Below are 20,839 nucleotides of genomic sequence, written 5' to 3'. Positions count from 1 at the left end.
ATGTTGTCTAAAAAATATTATGTCATTCATTTTATAGAAAAAAGTACATGTATCTGTGGAAACTCGGGTTTTCAGAAGAAAGGAAGAAACAGGTCACGTCCAAACGAATAAGCGTTTAAAAACAAACCCGTATAAACTATTTTACCCGATGTTACGTAGCTGATAATGATATTGTTTTGCTGATTTTAGCCTCAAAGGAGAGATCAGAATCTAAGAACACGCCCAGCAATTTGATTGCCGGTGAATTGGTACTCCTTGAATTGAGTGGGTCGTGTTATCAATTATAGTCTATCGTTTAAGTGTGGCATTCAGTCGTGTTCAATGTCAATATGTTTCAGCCATCAATTCTCCTATTCTCTCAAGGCACAGTCAAAAAGTTCATTTTTGAAATTTGCGTATCATCCGCGAGACCACAACCCTTATCTTATTGTCTACATCTTTGGTATAAAAAAGATATAGCAGAGGGCCTAGGACTGAACCTCGAGGTACACCAGTAAAGATGGATAAATTAAATATTTTAAATTTTGAATTATGAATTATTCACGTTCTCGAGTGTATGAGCAAAACCATGCATGCGCCTTATCATAAATACCGTAAGTCTTCTTCAAGCTTTTCAGCAGAATATTATGATCAACACTCTCAAAAGCAGCACTCATACCCAAAAAAGAAATCACAACAAGCCCACCAGCATCCTCAGCAGTTGTTATATCAGACAGTATTCTAACTATTTCACTATGGTTCACGCGCTAGAGTTGCACCGGTGGAATGTCCAATTCTCTGCATTTGTGCTACTGAATATCTAATTACTGAATTACGCCTTAGATTCTTATTTGTACGTCATTTTCATAGTCACCATATGTTTCCATTAAACAGAATGTTGTCACTCGAACACGGTAGTAAATGACTTAACTAATTTTTATTTATATTATTTTTTGATATCTCATCAAAGATGAAGAAGAATATGGAAGTCTGGGCATTTACGGGGCTTACGACCGTCATAGGCTGGTTTGAGTGATCACTTTACACACATGTAACATTCACCAATTCTACCCATTATGGACAACCACACCACTCAAATTCTTGGAAGTTCTATATATATGAACCAATTTAGAAACCTTGTTCATGAATCACTAGAACTTCACTAGAGACATCTATTGGTGAGATGTAAAGAAGCTTTTTATTAAGCAGAAACTCTTATATTAGTATGTGAGATCCTGTAATTGGAGATAATCCAGATTTTGTGAACAAGTATTTGGACACACTCAAAATGTTGTAATTTTTATTTATATTTCGTGTTCATCACGCGGTCGATTTAAATATTCTTTCTACCTACGTCAAGCCACTATATCCTTTGTATTTGCAATTAGGAGTACAAAATGAAAGTGCCATATTTAGATTACAAAATAATGTTTTAAGGTATGTAGATATTTTTTATAACGAATAACAGCGTTGTTATTGTATATTTATATGCATCACCCTTAAATTATGCTTTATACTTCTTTTTCTGCATATTATTCTGTAATGAGCCCAGTATTATGCATGCAGCGTTTCTTTATAAATTTACATTTAGGTCACGTGGTCGGTCTCACATTTCCAGATAATGCAAGCAGTACGGAAAAATGCCCAAAGATATGCAGTTGTTCCGGCACCCATCGATTGCTGCGAATATATCGCTCCCGGAGCGGCTGTACTTGTTTTAATCGTCGAGCTAGTTCTACAATGCAAACTTTTTAAAACTCTTCATATAGATCCGTGTACGAATAGTTTTAAATTTCAATATGTTTTAAATTATAAGAATATTGTATGAATATCGGAGATTTGGAAAGTAAAGGAAAGCATTTACAGGTGTCGGCGCTCGAAGTGTTACCAACTTCACGCTGCTATAAATTTTGTATTATTTTATATCCAGATCTACATTCATTTCTTTCAAAAACCATAAATTTAGATTTGTCAACATTCATCAGCTTAAATCACTTTCCTTGCACACATTATACACCTATGACACCAGATCCTGCAGCTTTCTCTACCATCGGCAAAAAGCATAATATCGTCAGCATACGAAAGACAAGCTCTTTCTTTAAATAAAAATAACGACCCAAAACACAGAAAACTAATCGACAACTTAACGTGCAAAGGGCGAATTGGTGAATGAAATGATTAACTTTAAATCATAATAAAAACTTTGAAACTCGTTACTCTACTGTGAAAAGAATTAAGTTTTTTTGGACGAAGGTAGGAAACAGAGGGTGACTGCTCTTTTTTCTAGGAATTTAAAATCCATAGAGATTTTGACGACTTAAAAATTATTAAGAGAAATATTTATCTGTCATTTTTCTACTAAAACACCTAGTAAATTTTCGTTACCTACATATCGTTGACCGCTAATAAATATAGTATTTTTCCACTTATTTACTTCAGCGATTGTAATCATAATAGAAATTACTGTGCTTTACAAGTATGTGCTAATGAAAAGTATATATGTGTATGAATAAGTCGTGAAAATAAACATTAAAATATCTCATTTATATTTGAAGCACTAACTTTGAGATTTTCCATTTTGTAATTAAAATGTTTTGTTTTAAAATCACTATAAAAATATAGTGATTTTAAAACAGAGTTGCATTTTAATTATTAAAATATCTACATAACTGTTTGGTACTTATAATGATATATCATAATAATTATAGGTATGTATGTATGTATGTACAAGTCTGCGGTTGTTCTGTGTATTTTGATCGAAATTATGTAAATTAGACAAGATTCCATTTCGTGGGATTTGCTACAAACCAAATGAGCTTTCAATGTTTACATCCGGTACATTCATATTAATACTTAATTACACAATGTCATGTTGCTCGTACATTGTACATAAATTATTATTATGTAATTACGAGACACGTGGCCAGGGCGTTAATGTTAACCTAAATTAATAAAGATCGTGATATAAGATCAAATATTTATGTGAGTCTTTAACAATGCGAAGGTGTTTTTTGGATATTATTTTTATTAAACACAAAAATATCTATCATCCATTTCAGAAATGTTTGTGTTTGTTTTATAAAAAAAACGTTTCTATTTATTCGCTGTAAACAAATTTGTATTGCTTCTTCCGTATTTGAATGCATACAATGGAGCTTTTTTGTATTTCATTAATCATGTTTGATTTTATTGGCTAAAATGTTTCGTTTTCATTTACGTAACACGTTTAAAAGTGTGTGTGTGTGTGTGTGTGTAAAAAAATGAAAAACCCTCAAAGCCTCTATGTAAAAGTTATGAAAGTATGAAAGGTAGGATAACGAAAGAAGATGAAAAATACATCACTTACACTCATTTGAAAATTTTAAATTTCGGCGGAAATCGAAGCCAGTTTCAAAAAGTATAACTTTACTGCACCAAACGCCTTTTTATTTTTTTTAGGAACGACGATTTGATTTAAGGCAATCGGTTATTTAAAGTAAGAGCTAAAATTTACTCGTAAAATACCTGTCCTGTATTTCAATACGCACAAATACGATTAAATGTATTTTTAGTCACGCTTGAAAGGCAAAAATGATGTATTTTGGGCGATTTAACTTAAGGGTTACGCGCAAATTAAACATCAAGGACCGTCCCACCAGTGCAGAAAGCGAGGTTTCCTGATCTCCTCGGTTAAGAATAACCAGTGTAGAATATCGCGCGAGAGTCAATAGTTATACAGGTACTTAAACGCGACGGATCGTTTCTTGCCTTGCCCGGGTAAATATTTGCGGATCGTGACGTCACGCGTGAAAAGAGAACATCCCTGGCACCCGGGGCGCGCCTGGCACATGCCGCCCTCCGCCCCTCCGGCCGCCCGCCCCCTCCACCGCCCCCGCCCCGCCACCCCAGCGCCCGGCAGTCATGCCCCGAGGCGGCTGTTGTAATGAAACCGCAGCGTCACAAATTACAATTATGTGCTAAGGGGTCGAGGATATCTTGATAAGCAGGGAGGATCAAAGGTCGCGTTTAGCTTTCCAGTAGATAAAAAATCTTAAAAGCTCTATTCTAGACTCGCGGCTCGCATTTTAACGGAAACTACATTTAAAAATTGTGAATGGTAAATATGACGGTGTTTAGGCCCAACATACGATAAATTGCAACTTAATTTTCTTTGAACCCATTTAACTTTAGACGTAATTGAATATTTTGCTTAAAATACCATCTTTGTATTGAAAAAAAAAATCTAAATTAATATTTTTAAAAAAAAGAGAAATTGACAGGGAAAGGGTTAAAAAATACAAAAAATACTAAAAAAAGTCAAAGTCTAACGTATAGTATTCTAAAAAACATCAACGAGATCGGAAACACGACCGACACTTAGCGCAGCCGTTTGCGTCCTAAATTTGAATGTTTGAGATGATTTCACACCTCAGCCTTAAAATTAAACTTAAATAACCACAAAAGTCGCCAACGAGTTATTGATGCTAAAATTTATTTCATTAACGTAATAAACTACATTTTGATATATTTAGCATCTTGGTTTAATACCGTTTCTATTCGGTACTCGAAACCAGGACCAAATTAGTACTTTATTATTTATTTAAACGTTTATTAGTTTTTCGTGAATATCTAAGAATGTAGTTAACAGGAGAATTATAATTTTACTACAAATGCTCACATACCGTTTTGATATCAACCAGGCATTATGTAACATGTAATACTTACGTATGTTGGCATATTATCGACATTTTAGTGAACCGACAAATTAGTACTTTATTATTTATTTAAACGTTTATTAGTTTTTCGTGAATATCTAAGAATGTAGTTAACAGGAGAATTATAATTTTACTACAAATGCTCACATACCGTTTTGATATCAACCAGGCATTATGTAACATGTAATACTTACGTATGTTGGCATATTATCGACATTTTAGTGAACCGAATATCTAAGAATCTAGTTAACAGGAGAATTATAATTTTACTACAAATGCTCACATACCGTTTTGATATCAACCAGGCATTATGTAACATGTAATACTTACGTATGTTGGCATATTATCGACATTTTAGTGAACCGACAAATTAGTACTTTATTATTTATTTAAACGTTTATTAGTTTTTCGTGAATATCTAAGAATGTAGTTAACAGGAGAATTATAATTTTACTACAAATGCTCACATACCGTTTTGATATCAACCAGGCATTATGTAACATGTAATACTTACGTATGTTGGCATATTATCGACATTTTAGTGAACCGAATATCTAAGAATCTAGTTAACAGGAGAATTATAATTTTACTACAAATGCTCACATACCGTTTTGATATCAACCAGGCATTATGTAACATGTAATACTTACGTATGTTGGCATATTATCGACATTTTAGTGAACCGAATATCTAAGAATCTAGTTAACAGGAGAATTATAATTTTACTACAAATGCTCACATACCGTTTTGATATCAACCAGGCATTATGTAACATGTAATACTTACGTATGTTGGCATATTATCGACATTTTAGTGAACCGAATATCTAAGAATCTAGTTAACAGGAGAATTATAATTTTACTACAAATGCTCACATACCGTTTTGATATCAACCAGGCATTATGTAACATGTAATACTTACGTATGTTGGCATATTATCGACATTTTAGTGAACCGAATATCTAAGAATCTAGTTAACAGGAGAATTATAATTTTACTACAAATGCTCACATACCGTTTTGATATCAACCAGGCATTATGTAACATGTAATACTTACGTATGTTGGCATATTATCGACATTTTAGTGAACCGAATATCTAAGAATCTAGTTAACAGGAGAATTATAATTTTACTACAAATGCTCACATACCGTTTTGATATCAACCAGGCATTATGTAACATGTAATACTTACGTATGTTGGCATATTATCGACATTTTAGTGAACCGAAAATGAAAAATCATTCGGATAATTTTAGTCAGTATGTATGAGAAGATGCATAAATGTGGAAGAGGCGAAGATTGTTTGCAAAGATAGAGCGGTGTGCCGTTCTTTTCTCTCTAACCATCATTGCGGGGAAGCGGCGTGATGGATGGTTACTTTTTCCAAACGTCTACGATTCCATTTTTCCTAAATTGTTCTAGCTGCAAAAAAAATATGATTCGATCACATTTCTTTACATTTTCTTTTCAAACATTTTTTATCAAATTAATTCATTTTATAAATTAATATTTTTCTACGATTAATAGAGATTAATTAATGCATTTTTAAGGTCTTTAAATGATTTTTGAAAAAACACTACTCTTACACGTCTTTTAAAGTTTGAGTACATACATAATATGATTGTCAATAATAACTCTGTAAATGTCCACATTTTCATATTATCATCTCAAAAACTATTCGTATCTATTGAAATATCAGCGAATATATAACTAATTGAAATTTTCCTTTCGTCAGATTCCTGAGTGTTAAGAAATGGCTTCTGCGCAAGAAGCACCAGATCGAGTTAGCTCGGAAGCGTGGCTGGAAGGGCTACTGGGTGTGCCTGAAGGGCACCACCCTGCTGTTCTACCCCTGCGACTCCAGAGAGGGGCGCTCCGTGGAGGCGGCTCCCAAGCACCTCATCATAGTGGACGGAGCCATCATGCAGCCCATACCGGAGCACCCTAAGAGGGATTACATCTTTTGCCTCAGCACCGCCTTCGGAGACGCCTATTTGTTCCAGGCTCCTTGTCAGGTAAAACCATTCATTCACACAACATATTAATCATAATTATACATGTACCTTATATATTTTCCTTACTATTACTTTGTAAAATGATAAATCCGCCTCCATAGTGTAGGAGTTAGTGCTTTTGGCTAGCATACTGGTCTAATTATAAATCCCGGGTTCAATTTCCAAATTTCTTTAATATTACCTTAGAATGGTCCCTGACGCCCATTACTAATTTTTCCGTCTTGTATAATAATTAAAGACCAGCTTAACATTGCGTCAATTAAATCCAGTTTTGAGTGCGGATAAACCCTTTTATATATGTGTATATATATATATATATATATATATATATATATATATATATATATATATATATATATATATATATATATATATATATATATATATATATATATATATATATATATATTTATATGTATATTTATATATATAAACCTAGAAGAAGACAATTAGTATTTAGGAATCAGTAAATTACTCTCTTTTCTTCGAATAAATAAAATTATTTAAAAAAAACCTAAAAAAACATCTAAAAACTATTAGATTTGTGTTATCTGAATTCTTTCAAGGTACGCGACCGGCTACATCTTTTCACGCTCAACTCCTTACCTCTAATAAATATTTTCTTTTCAAAACCATATATGTATTTATTTCGAAGAATAAGTTATTTTTTCGACACAAAAGCGGTATTTAGCAAAAAATTCAATTTCGTCAAATATAACCTTAGTAAAAAAAAAACGATTTATCTGGCCTTAAAATTATTATTATTTACCTTATCCAATGGAGTTAGTATAAGAATCTATAATATTTCTACGTATACTATTTTCATCATTGCGTAATTATAAGTCAATAATGTTTGTATCCGCAATAACCAGTGTTATTTTTCACCAGGTTGAACTGGAAAATTGGGTGAACAGTATCCACAGCGCATGTGCAGCGGCTTTTGCTCGCCACCGTGGGAAGACAGGAACACTTCACCTATTGCAGGAAGAAATTTTCCGTCTTGAAAAATCCATCGAATCGGTAAGTACTTTTAAGATTGTTACGTACTTAAAAACTAATAAAAATCTATACTCAATTCAACAAACACCACCTACATCAAAGATACTTACACGAAAGCAAAGTTTGTCTTGACTTCTGGTACTAGTCCAGGGTTAAAAAAACACTTAATATTTATTACAAGCCCTTGGGACCTTTATAAAAATACTATATGACGTTTATCTAAACATAGTTCCATTAGATAATGGTTATATGATGTACATATACAGTGGAACCTCTCATAACGAGTAATTCGCATAACAGAGAAAGGGCAAGTTTCTTTTTCATGACATTTACTTGTGAGCCGGGATTTCCGCGACATTCAAAATAAGAAATGTTTCACTTAATCAATAAAATTCTGGAATGAATTATGCTCGTTATGAGAGGTTCTACTGTATTTATTTTACTTTACATGTTGAAAAAATCTTAACGGTAAAAATATAAGAAATCTTAAATAAATAATAAAAATATACATACGTACATATGTATATCTTGTAAAAACAAATAATTTTAATGAAAACATTCATCGTTTTAACGCTGGAATTCTTTGATTTAATATGTATAAAGCTTTATTTAGTCTTTATAAATAAAAACTTTCATATGTGAATAATGTAGGTATCAGTTTCGTTTGATATATGAAATACTTGGATAATATACACGACTCTTTGATACTGAAGATATTAAAATACGCTTTTTAAACAAGTCAAAACCCGATTTTCTTGTGCTATTGTTTTTTTCAACATTTCCATATAATATTTAAAAAATGTTTTATTTACCACAAGCGAAGAAGGTTAACGTGAAAATATAAAAATATGGTTAAAACCTTATTTAATATATATATATATATATATATATATATATATATATATATATATATATATATATATATATATATATATATATATATATATATATATATATATATTATATATATTAATATATGTATTTATATATATATATTTATATATATATATATATATATATATATATATATATATATATATATATATATATATATATATATATATATATATATATATATATATAGTAATTGTTATCACTTTAGCAAGAGTAAAAGTTAGAAAGTTTGATTTATAATGTGACCTTTTACTATAATGACCTCAGTTTCCCCTTCGTCGATTAATGACGAATAATATAATATTATGATTTATTAATCTCACCGGCCGTTCTCGCATTACTTGCGTTTCATTACACTAGTAATCTACTCAAACTAATGGGTCACTAACTTTTAACGCCGAAACTATAGCATTTTTATTAATTATTTCTTACCTAACATAACCTAAATAATTAATTCGGTGATTTTTACAAACGTCTTATGTTTTTTTTTTAAAAACCTTTTTTTAACAGTATCATATAATATACGTACCTATACTAATTAAATATTGGTACGCTTTACAATGTCTACAAAAAAATCTTTGCAGTAGAAATACGAATCTTTGATATTAAGTAGATACTATTTTCAAGTAAGACTAAGCTTTTTGTGTTTAAAAATAGGAATCAAAGCGTGAATGTAATCGAACTATGAACCTCAGATTCCAAAATCACGGCATTACTTTGGGGGCATAGCTCAATTCAAATCCGAATCTTATATGGTACATGGCTATTATATTTGATAAATATCATCTTTTAGATTTTTTTTACTGGCAACATTCTTTTAATGAGCACCATTCTCGTTGTTATAGATTTAAATTTCTGATGAAGAAATGGTGTCTTTTGGTGGTAGCCAATTTCATTCGACACTAAAAACGAGACAAACTTTACTTCCGTGTAAGTCAGAATTAAGGTAACACTTATGTAAATAAGCGTCGAAAGAAGAAGAATACAAAATTGGAATGAGTAAGATAACGCCGAGAAAATAAAAATGAAATAAGAAATTTTTATTCCGGAATGGGATAATTTGAGGTATTCGAACTAAGAATCAGGAGAGATGATTAAAAATACGAGTAACAAATAATTGCACTTTCCTTCCTGCTTTCCTTCTTTCCTGCCTCTCTGCCGCCCTGCCCCCCTGTCCTCCCTTGTCCTCTCACCAACGGGAAATCCGGAGCAATGAAAAATATATCGTACCGAAGTGTCGAGAAAATTGGAAACATCTGCATTGCAAATAGGTTTAAAAGTGTGAATTGAGGATGGGGATTGATTGAATTATAAGGGTGCGGCAAATACGGCTACGTGCAACAAATACATATTTTTTACTCTGGCTCAATAAAGTAAAGAAAAATAAAATAAAGTAAAGACATATTCTATTAGTTTATTGTTATTAATATTATACTCAAATTTCATTAATTTAAACCTGTATAACAATATCAATTCAATACCTATTTATTATTTGAAGAAAATTTTATGTAGCCTTTAAATCTGTACCATATTTGAACATGGCTTTAATTATAAATGTCTTAAAGTTTTACTGTCAAATATAATATATTTATTACTTAAACGTCGGAAGATGGAAATTGTACAACAGATTAATTAAAAAATATATTTATTTTCAATTTTCATATTAGGATAATATATTCAATGTAAAGAGTTTTTTATCTATATTCTGTTGCTTAAATTATTATATTTTTATAATTTCGCTCATGCAAACCTTTTAAAACCGTAAAATGAATTTTCTAATAAAACTACATACAATTGAAAATGGAAACACATTGTTCTTTATAATTACATTTAGTCTAGAGATTTATCCCAGGAGCACATTTTATTGCGAAAGTAAATAGAATATTCTAAAATTACTTTAAGTGATTTACCTATTTCGTAAAAGATTTAAGTCTAGGTAATAAATTCAAGGAAACTGGCATCTCCGGCTGAAAAAACCTGTTTGCTGCCTAGAGCCGAAAATATGTGTTGTATTTTTAATAAGATAAGCTTTCTTTTTCTTAAACTTCGTCGGAGTTTTATTTTCCCTATTGTGCGAAGTATTGTACCTGCATCTTCGAACCAAGGTATACTAATAGGTACGTACTTGGTTAAAATTAAGGTAGTCGTGTTTTTTTGCATATTTCAACGGAAAAAAAATGATTTTTACTGGATGACGGTAGGAAAGTAGTTAGGATCGACCTATAGCATCTTTTATTTTTTGTATAGACTTTTCGTTACAAGGTCAAATTCTAATGATATTTTAGATACGCGCACAAGGGAGCGAATTAAAATCCATACATTGTAGCCACCAACCCAGTTTTCTATTAATAAGAACTTTGCGGGGAACAGAGTGATATGTTCTGTTACTAAACTATATTAAAATATTTTTTCAAGAAACAAGCATCAAAAAATAATAATCGTATCCTCCATCGAAAAGTGCATTTTAATACTAATAATTAAATGAATTGATGAAATTCTAAAAATAAATAATTGAATGAAACTACCAAACAACGACGAAACCGTTATTTTCTAGAAATACATTTTATACCAATTTATAAATATGAGTTCTTTCGTTATCTCAGATAGGTACATTCATTAAAATCCAATAGCTACAATACACTCTGCTGAATGAAAGTGTCGCTGCGGAACTGACCTATTTTCAGTCTGACAATAGGTACCTACACACTCGTAACTCGCGCCTGCATTCACCTCAAAAATAATAATTAAGGTTCGTTAATTTTTTTTTTCTGGTGCCTTTTGTATTCGTTGTGCCTTTTCCGGGTTTTTATTATTACGAGTTTTTAGGAGTAATATCGCAAAAAAAATCCTGTAAAACAGTTATTTTTAGTTCTTATACAGTGTCTTATAAAAATAAGAAGCTTAACTTTTATCGTAGTTAGTGAGTTTGGCTTGAATTATAAGTTTTACAGACTTTAAAAAGTTTTTTTTTCAGTAAGAGACTTTTTTAACATTCGTAGTTTATTCGTATGGACATGTTTTTTTTTAATTTATTGTAATGTAAATGTTGAGGAAAGTTTCGACATAAGTAAACAATTAAAAATTTAAGTAACGGCATAAGCAAGCTTTAAAAAATCGATCTTAATTACAGTTTTATTTATTATCACTATTTTTCCTTACAACCAAAAGGTATTAAAAGATGATAATCGAATTGCAATAACTAAATATGATAAATATATAAATACATACAAACCTTAAGCATGCGAAAACTGACTGAACAGATGACACTATCATCACTTCTGAATCATGGTTTTTAGTTTAGAAAAAAAACGAAACTACCTGAACGTTTCAGCAATATTTTAATTTAATATGATAAACCCAATCACAAAATGCGCAAAGTTTTTTTTCGAAATTATGTGTCTTTTATTTGATCATATACACAATGAACATACATATATCTAAGATTTCAAACGACGCGCTCTTACTCTTACGAAATAGGACTCCTTTTTAATTTTGTGCCTAAACCTTATCAAAATAAAATCCACGAGATATAAAATTACAACCTTTTTTTAGTATACCGCATTTAATAATCCCAAGATCAAATAAAATGAATACGAAGTTCAAAATAAATATAAGCCTAATAAAAAACGAAATAAGGTATGATTATGTGGGCTAAATTTAACCTCATTTGAATTCTATAAACGTACATATACCATATTAGGTACGGCAATAAAAATAAGAGGAAAAAAGAAATATTATAAAAAAAATTAAATGGAAATTCATGAAAATGATCAAAGCAATTTTTTTTGCTTTTGCGACAGGTTATATCGATTCCGTATAATTAGTCATTTTCTTTATTACACCTAAGTTAATTTTTTATAGTTAAATAGTACACAAGTGAATAAATAAATACCATTTAATTTATTTATACTTCTTAGAACTTTATCCGCACCCAAAATATATATGTTGTATTTAACAATGTTTTGAGTATGTTCGAACACAAATATAAGATTAAAACCTTGGGATCGGTGTCAAGTTTTTTTATTTATTGATATATCAACAAAGATGTAGTAAAATGGTTGTACTTTTTCAACTGCAAAACACGAGTATATCACTTTTAAAAATAAATAATAAAAAATAATAAATAAAAATAACTTCCCTTTCTTGGCTTTTCTCCTTCCGTTGTAATAATTTGTCTTCAAGACGTTTAATTTAAACGAAATAACTTTAACTTTGCAGCTTAAATATGTGATTTCATATGCAAGTACGCGTGTTTTTCTTAAATATGTATAACATATATAATATCTTAAGTATGTATAATATATGTCCCATGCACTGTGTACGTCACAAAAGGCTATGAAAATTCTTCGAAGTAATCACTTAAAGTACCCAATTACAGGTAACATATCATAAAGCTCGAATAAAGATCGAACGAGTGAAAATATAATAGTAAAACAAATTTATAAGGCGAATGTGACTGGTGATTGAAGCAGAGGAAGCAAAAGACCTGCCATGATCAAGTATTTTAAATAGTTGAAAGTGGTCAGGTCAGGAGTCGGAATAATAGTCGGGTATGTATGAGGTGCATGAATGTGGAAGATGCGAAGATTGTTTGCAAAGACGGACTGGTGTGGAGTTTTATTCTCTCTGCCTACCCCTGCGGGGAAGCGGCGTGATCTTAACTTAGTTAGTTTTAGATCATAAATCCCGTAAATGCCTAGTCTTCCATTCAACGAATCTTGATCAACAAATCGTCACCCTTATTGGACAAATATCAGCTATATTTTTTTGGTCTAATTTCAGTCGTAATATCCCTGAACGTAATATCCAAGTAAGAAAACGAAAATTATTTCCCTGTCTCGATTTCTACCCGCGTTGAAGTTATCGAGTTGGCTCTTGTACCCTTTTGCCTTTCCATCCGTCAATTCGTGTGACTGATGGCACTATCTTGACAATGACGTCACTATCTTAATCTTTAGGGATGCCAAAAAGATTCGAATTAATAGTTTCATCCGAGTTGGCATTTTCTATTGAATTACTTTTTTCTGAAAAATCTCGAACGTCTTAAACAGGTGTTAAGATATTGCCAACACAAATTTGACTTCGATTTCGTAATACAACATACCTAATACATGGCAAAAAATGAATTTATACCTAAATAGCAAATAAATATTTCTAGCTTCAAGTTTAATCCAATCGACATTTTAAATGACGGCATTTCAATAATAAGCTAATCCTTATAGAAAAAAGGCAAGTAAACTTTTTTCCAATGAATTATGTGTAATTTATTTTGACTAGTTTGAAAGTGACATTGATGTACCGTCTCTTTCTTCTGTGCAAGTTTGTACCCCAAGGAAAACCTTTACAAAAGTGGCTGAAGCGATGGTAGAAGATAAAATATTTTTACCCGGTTTAAGCTCCAACAAAATATCTATTAATATCTTACTGTTCTAAGAAAACTCACGCAACATATAATACTCTTATATAACTATTTGCCTGCTGCTGACATGTGATATTATGTTTAGAGTTGATATTTCATTGCCATTGTACTCGTATGGCTGCTTGTGCGAGTGATAGAAAATCATTATGATGTTCATTTAATGAATTGATGTGGTTTCATCTCTCCTACTCATATAATGATGTATCGTATTTAAAAAAACAGATGTGAAATAGATGTGAAAAAATTATATGTCTGGATTTAAAAACATTTAACAAAATTCTATCTCGACTTCCATCCTACTAAATTTGTCTTAGTAAAAATTGATAAGACTTTTCCAGTTGAATATGGCATAAAGACAAATAATAATAGTAAGAATTTATGCGATAATTTTTTTTTAATTGAGAAGGAACCTCATTTATTCATTACAATGTTAAATTAATATCGTTGGAAAACGGATAGAATTTAATTATTATGTTGAATCTACTTGCGTTGAAACTCGCTTTCCTCAATTTCCATATAATTCAAACTGGTCGGTTAGCTTTTAAATATTTTCCCTACACCTGCTAACAGTACATACTTTTACCCGTAAAACTTAAAATTTCAAATAAATCTGCCTGATAAATAATTCAATGTATGTTTGTACTTATCTAAGAAAGGCCAAAATAATCGTCAGTATGGAGTTTGAGCAAAAATATTCTCTCGTTTCTATATATAAACATGAAATATTTTGTACCTTTTGATAATGCCCATTGATTCGTTCATATTTGAAAAACAATATTTTATTTTCAAAATTAAACTAAATACTGAATGAAAATCATATTCCCTTTTAATCTGAAATGTGGAGTAAATCGTCAACCATTGACGATTTTTTTTATATTTTTGCATATTAAAAAAGCAATACATTTGGTTATACCATTTTCACCCTTATCGGCTTTAAAAAAATCCCCCTAGAAAATAATCTATAACTCAAATTATATTTTGTTCTTTTTCCAGATATAGACACAGGTTAATAATGTTTATAATCATTATTTATTATAATCTCTTAGGATCTTATTCACATTAATCAAACACGCTAACTACTATGGGGGTAGAGATTTTCGTTAGTTTTTTTTTAATTAGAAAAAAGTAGATATATAAACATAAATCGGGAAGTGAAATATGTAGATGGTGATAGGATTTTGTTTCTTTTTTGATTCTATCACCATATTACATTCTGATCTATATTTTGATGAAAGTCAAATGTCTTTTTTTTCTAAATAAAATAAAACAACGAGTACATAAGACACCGCATCGGATCAATAGGTCGTTTATCTGATTCTCAACTTCATGAAGGAAAGGCGATATGACCTGCGCTCCTTGACTGAGAGGAGGGTGAAATATATAGCATAGGTAAAAAACACATGTTTTTCATGCCAAGTACTTGTACTGATCCAATCAAAATTCCACATTAATTCCTCGTGAAAATGAAGTGAAGGACGCGAAGAAAGATAAAGGTAAAGATTAAATTCCGAAAGCTCAAATTAGCAATCAAGATAATTTTATTCGTTTAATTTTGAAAATAATAAAGACTAATATTCTATTTTCGGAACAATTTGAAATGGCGCTCCTGTCTCGACATCCGTCCGCATCAATCACTATCAGAAGTCTGTCTACCCGACTGCTTCAAAGGACCTGTCACTGTGTTCAAAGGATTACAATGGAATAACCCCTTTTTATCCGTACTAAATACCTCTCGTGACATCGTACTAAAATATCAAGTTTTTCATTAATCAATGTTATTTTATTATTTATTTTAGCTATCAAAACATATTTAAAAGAGGGGTAATTTCACACTAATTCAAGCAGAACCATTCAAAGAATTTGATACTCATTTGTATTAGGATGTATTACTTTTAAAAAAAATCAATAAGCAAATTAAAGAATGATTGCCTTTTGTAGTAAAAGTTACAAACATAATATCATTTATTAATTTTTATAATGTATGTGTATAGCGTACGTATTATTTATTTCTTACTCAAATCGATATTTTCAAAATTTTCAGTCGATTTTCAATGGGTTTCAAAGTTTTTTTGTCAAATCATTTTTCGTTTTTTATTGTAATAGCCGTACACTTTTGCCACCCCTTTAACGAAAAATAATCATTTTTTTTTCTTTATATTAAATTCAGCGTGGTTGTGTATTTGTCCACTTAAGGGTGTTGAAATGGTCACTCGCTCTTTGTATAAATGTACTTCGGGCGAAACATATCGCTCACTCCATTCAACAACGTCAAAAATAAAAATACTTGATTTTTCAGTAGAGCGTTTTTAAAGTTTAAAAATATAATACAATGTATTAAAAATAAATATCAAGCCACTTATTGAACTTTTTACTGTGCAACAGATCTTTTTAGGTAAAACCTGAAGGTTTTTTCTCCATTTGAAAAATATTTTGTGTATTTAAAAAAATTATTAAAAAATATCTTATCTTCAAAATGCAAAAACAACACTTTCTGCCCTATAGCGGGTAAATATTAAGTTAAAAATATGCCAATTTTGCTGGGATATAGTACATTTTCTGGGCATTCGAAAACACGCACAACTGAAAATGGAAGATTTTTGATTTATGACGTTCTTGAAAGGAGTGAGCGATATGTAAATTAAAAACCGGGTTAATGTAACTTTTTGATACCAAAATATCATGAAAGCATTTTTCCGCTCGTGTCAAAACAATTCTACTACATATATCATAATAGATTTAAATATGTTCACATTGATTTTTTTTAATTGTATTTGCCTACTTATAATGCAATAATATTTCTTTGCGAATGCCTCAATAAGCTTAACCCGTGACGAGATATTAATCTACATCATTAATTATATGTAGTTTTGTAGTACAAATATTTACGTTACGTTATTTTTCTTTTTCCGCAGGACCACAAACTGAAACACATGGCAGAGCTGCAGCAGAGCGTGGTGGCGGATGCCGAGGCTCGCCAGCAGATGACGGCGCAGGTGGTCCAGTGGGAAGAGAACCTGGAAAGGTTGCATTGCGAGCAGTTCCGCCTGCGCTGCTACATGGCGAGCCTGCAGAGTGGAGAACTGCCGAACCCCAAGGTATGAACTCACCTATTTATATTTCTATTTCTGACGAGCGACTGCAATAAAGCGAGTATTTTTGCCTAGAATTTTCACTCATGAATAACATGAAATTATAGTAACTTTAAACATTAAGAGTAAATCCACTCACAAGTAGGCATAGGCTATGAAACTTATAAAGTTGAAGCCTGAGTAGGGACATCATAAACGGTGTTGCATAAGCCGTAGCTAGATTTCAGAGATTCGGACGTTAGGTAATTAAAAAAAAAAAACGACTGCAATAAAAGTGCATATCGACGGTCCTACAAACTTACCTGTAATGCAATCAAACTTTTTCTTCAAACTCTCATCCGCACTCGATGGTGCATAGGGTACTGCATCATATAAACCCAAAGTCATCTTGATCGTTAACACATGAAGGAAAGGTGATCAGCTCTCCGCGTCAGGTACCAGTCCAGGGTAATATTAAATTAATATTAAAATCACCTATGTTTATTTCACCCCCCCCCCCTGGAGATCGAACCCGGGACCGAGTACGTTAGCCGAGCGGTCAAATGGTAAATGTTTTTTTTGACAAAACCGCCAATGATCCTCTTCGTATTTTTAAATGCAATAAAATTACAACCAGTTAATAAAAATGAACTGATCCGTGCATATGTCATTTATGTATTTTTTTGTCATATTACAACTTATTCATATCATATTAAGGTTTTTTTAAGTGTCGTACATTTCAATCAATTTTTATATAGAGGTATCATAGAATTGACTGTAGCTCCCTTATCTGTCAATTTTAAAAATACGTTTAATGCGCGATAAATGACTTTTGCTTAAAAAAATGAGAATCTTTGGTTATATATATTTTTCTAAAACTTTTAAGTTTAAAAAGTAAATCAACATATAAATCTATGGCTGTGACCGGATATTTAATCGACAAATCTTTGGCGCGTGACAAGAGGTTCAAAGGAAGAGGCTCTCCATACTATGTAAACAAAAAGTTAGATGGTAAAAGGTACCACTTTTCTCCCAACTTTTTAGAAGCACGAGGTTAAAGGTTTGATATCCTTAAGCAAAATACACGTTATACTAAATTAATGCAGAAGCTTTAAACATCGTATTGCGTTTTTGTAAAAATAATTACTCGAAGGATATTACTTTTTAAAATAATATTCATATCTTTGACTCATCTACAAAAAGTAAAGATTAATTTTTTGTCAAGTGAATTGTTACAAAATTGTTTTCTTTTTAAAGGTACGATCATATTTTTAATATATATTTTTTAAATGCGTAGGTATACGAGTACATTATGGCAAGCTAAAGTTTTTTTTCAGGTTGACAATCCTTCATAGGTAAGAATTGCCATGTTAAGGAAAGCGAGGAAGAGTTGCCACTCAATAATGTTGAAATTTATCGATTACGATATCCGTGAACTAGTTTATTATTATTTTTAACACGGAGATATTCACCTCAAGGTTATATATGCAGCATGTACAAAAAATGGGAAAATATGTTTGAAAGTATATATTCGAAAAAATCTCTACGCCACGATTTTTAAGTTGGCTCCGATCAATTTGCATCCCTGCTCCTTGTTAAAGCATTAATGTATAAAAACTAACTAACCAACCGTCAAAGCACTTTCTTGCAGCGGTAGGCAGGGAAAATAGAACGCCATCACAATCTATATTTGCAAACAATCTTCGCCTATTCCACATTCATGCATCTCCTCATACATACCCACCGATTATTTCGACTCCTGACCTTATCACTTTCTAGTATTAAAATACCATATTTTCCTCGGTCTTTCTTTGCTTCTTTTACCAACCACATTTGCCACATTTTTTACTTTTCTTTCTCCAGTCATTCGATTCCTATGCCCAAACCGTCTGAATACATTTTTTTTATCGATAATGCTTATCTCAGCTTTGCATTTTTCCTTATATCACCATTAGAACATCTATCGTATATCGTTTTGCCACACGTTGGTCTGAGAGAACGCATTTAGACTACTTACTATTATATCTTTCACTTCCATACTATAAGTTTGGAACCAGGGCTCCATTGTACACTGCCAGTTTAGATTTCGCTGAAAGATTTTAATTTGCTATAACAGTGCACCATTCACTATGCTCCCAGTATTATCTCTCCATCGTGTATCATTAACAATTTTTCCATCTCTAGAAAACATCATCCCAAATATACGAAATCATCTACCTGTCCCAAATTATCCCATTTACAATTATTTTACATTAATCTGTGTCAAAAACCATGACTTTGGATTTGTTATTTCATTCATCAAATCACTTTACACACATTAAATACCTTTGACACTAGCTTCTGCAGGTCTCGTCGTAAAAAAAATTACAAAATTTCTACTCTTTTTCATGTATGTATTTAACCTGTGCTTTTACTTGTTTCTGTAAGTTTGTTGTGTTCTAATCTAATTGATGAAAACATTCAAACAAGTTGTATTGCACTGTATTTCATGTCATGTTATGTGTTTTTAATTTTTGCGAACCATAAATAAATTGCTATTTTTATTTTCCTTTGTTTCAGTCACTCTTGACTCACGTGTCACGCGCAACGAAAAGCACCCTGAACAAGCTCGGGGTGTTCACTGTGTCTTCCTTCCACGCCTTCATCTGCGCGCGCAGCCCTTCCTTGCTCAACAACCTGCTGGCCGGGAGGGGGGCCACCAAGAGGAGGCCTCCCATGCTCTCCAGATCCAACAGTGGATCCAGCAGGCGATCCCTACAGGTAAACTACACACATACTTGATGCATACATAGTCAACGTCAACCGGGTTGAAGTTTCTGAAGTTTTACGTCTTAACTTTTATTTTAACAACTTACCCATCCTGGATTATACACATGCAAATGAAAAGAGTCTCTGCCTAATTTTTATTAATTGGAAAGCTTTTGCTTTCCATATCCCACCATAGATGGCTATTGTAAACTCGCGCATACTGTGTTACAAGTTTTATCAATCTCGTATATTTAGAAGTTTCAAGAATTTGAGTAGTGTGGTTGTCAATCATGGGTAGAATTGGTGAATGTTACACGTGTGTAAAGTGATCAAGCCCTGTAAATGCCCAGACTTCCATTTTCTTCTTCATCTATGTTGAGATGTCAATAAAAACTTACGCATGTTTCAATCGATTGTCAATCTGTATTGTCAGAATTATAACGACCAAAATTAAATGAATATTGTTTTTCCCGAATGTTAGTAATATTGTAATAAATGCTTACGCATCTTACTATTTTTGGTTATAATAATATTTTGAAGGTATCATTAATGTTCTAACAATATGTTTACGCACTCACAGTGCTTTTATAAGTAAGAAAACAATAACGATAAATCGTATAAGCGTAGCTCAAAATTGAGCGTTTTAATTATACAAAATTATTAACAGTTTCTCTAGAAACTTTGAAGTAACAATTATATTCTCCTCGTTCAATATGTAGTTGTGGAGATGGAAAGCCCCTTATTCGCAATAATAATTGTACAGTCGAATACTACTTCAGGATTCTTCACTCGAAACTATGATGGATGTTTTGAATTTCAAATTCGATAAGCGGGCCTAGCGTCGAATTTATTGTTTGAATGGATATAATGTCAAGTATTAAGTCCAGGGCTTCCCGAAACAATGGACGTAATATACATATTTCATCGTATCGTACTGCAAATTGTTTGATTCGAGTACGCGATTCAAATTCGAGGAAAATCCTTTAAGACAAATAAACAGCAGTAAACAATAATAATACGC

The 20,839-nt window shown here is 31.6% G+C and overlaps 1 protein-coding gene across 1 annotated transcript in view; it reads left to right on the top strand.

The window, feature by feature from the left end:
• sif (guanine nucleotide exchange factor still life) overlaps positions 1-20,839 on the top strand; it is a 140,891-nt gene that overhangs the window by 79,002 nt on the left and 41,050 nt on the right. Inside the window, exons 21-24 of the mRNA XM_088274160.1 lie at positions 6,411-6,690; positions 7,579-7,710; positions 16,915-17,097; positions 19,630-19,830. Coding sequence (XP_088130286.1) covers positions 6,411-6,690; positions 7,579-7,710; positions 16,915-17,097; positions 19,630-19,830 — 796 coding nt within the window. The remainder of the gene's footprint in view (positions 1-6,410; positions 6,691-7,578; positions 7,711-16,914; positions 17,098-19,629; positions 19,831-20,839) is intronic.

Source organism: Brachycentrus maculatus, unplaced genomic scaffold (genome assembly GCF_059751285.1).
Source record: "Brachycentrus maculatus isolate JH-2025_06_01 unplaced genomic scaffold, ASM5975128v1 h1tg000637l, whole genome shotgun sequence".
Classification (NCBI taxonomy): Eukaryota; Metazoa; Arthropoda; class Insecta; order Trichoptera; family Brachycentridae; genus Brachycentrus; species Brachycentrus maculatus.
Note: the sequence above shows the minus strand (reverse complement) of the source record. Positions and strands in the feature narration are given on the sequence as shown.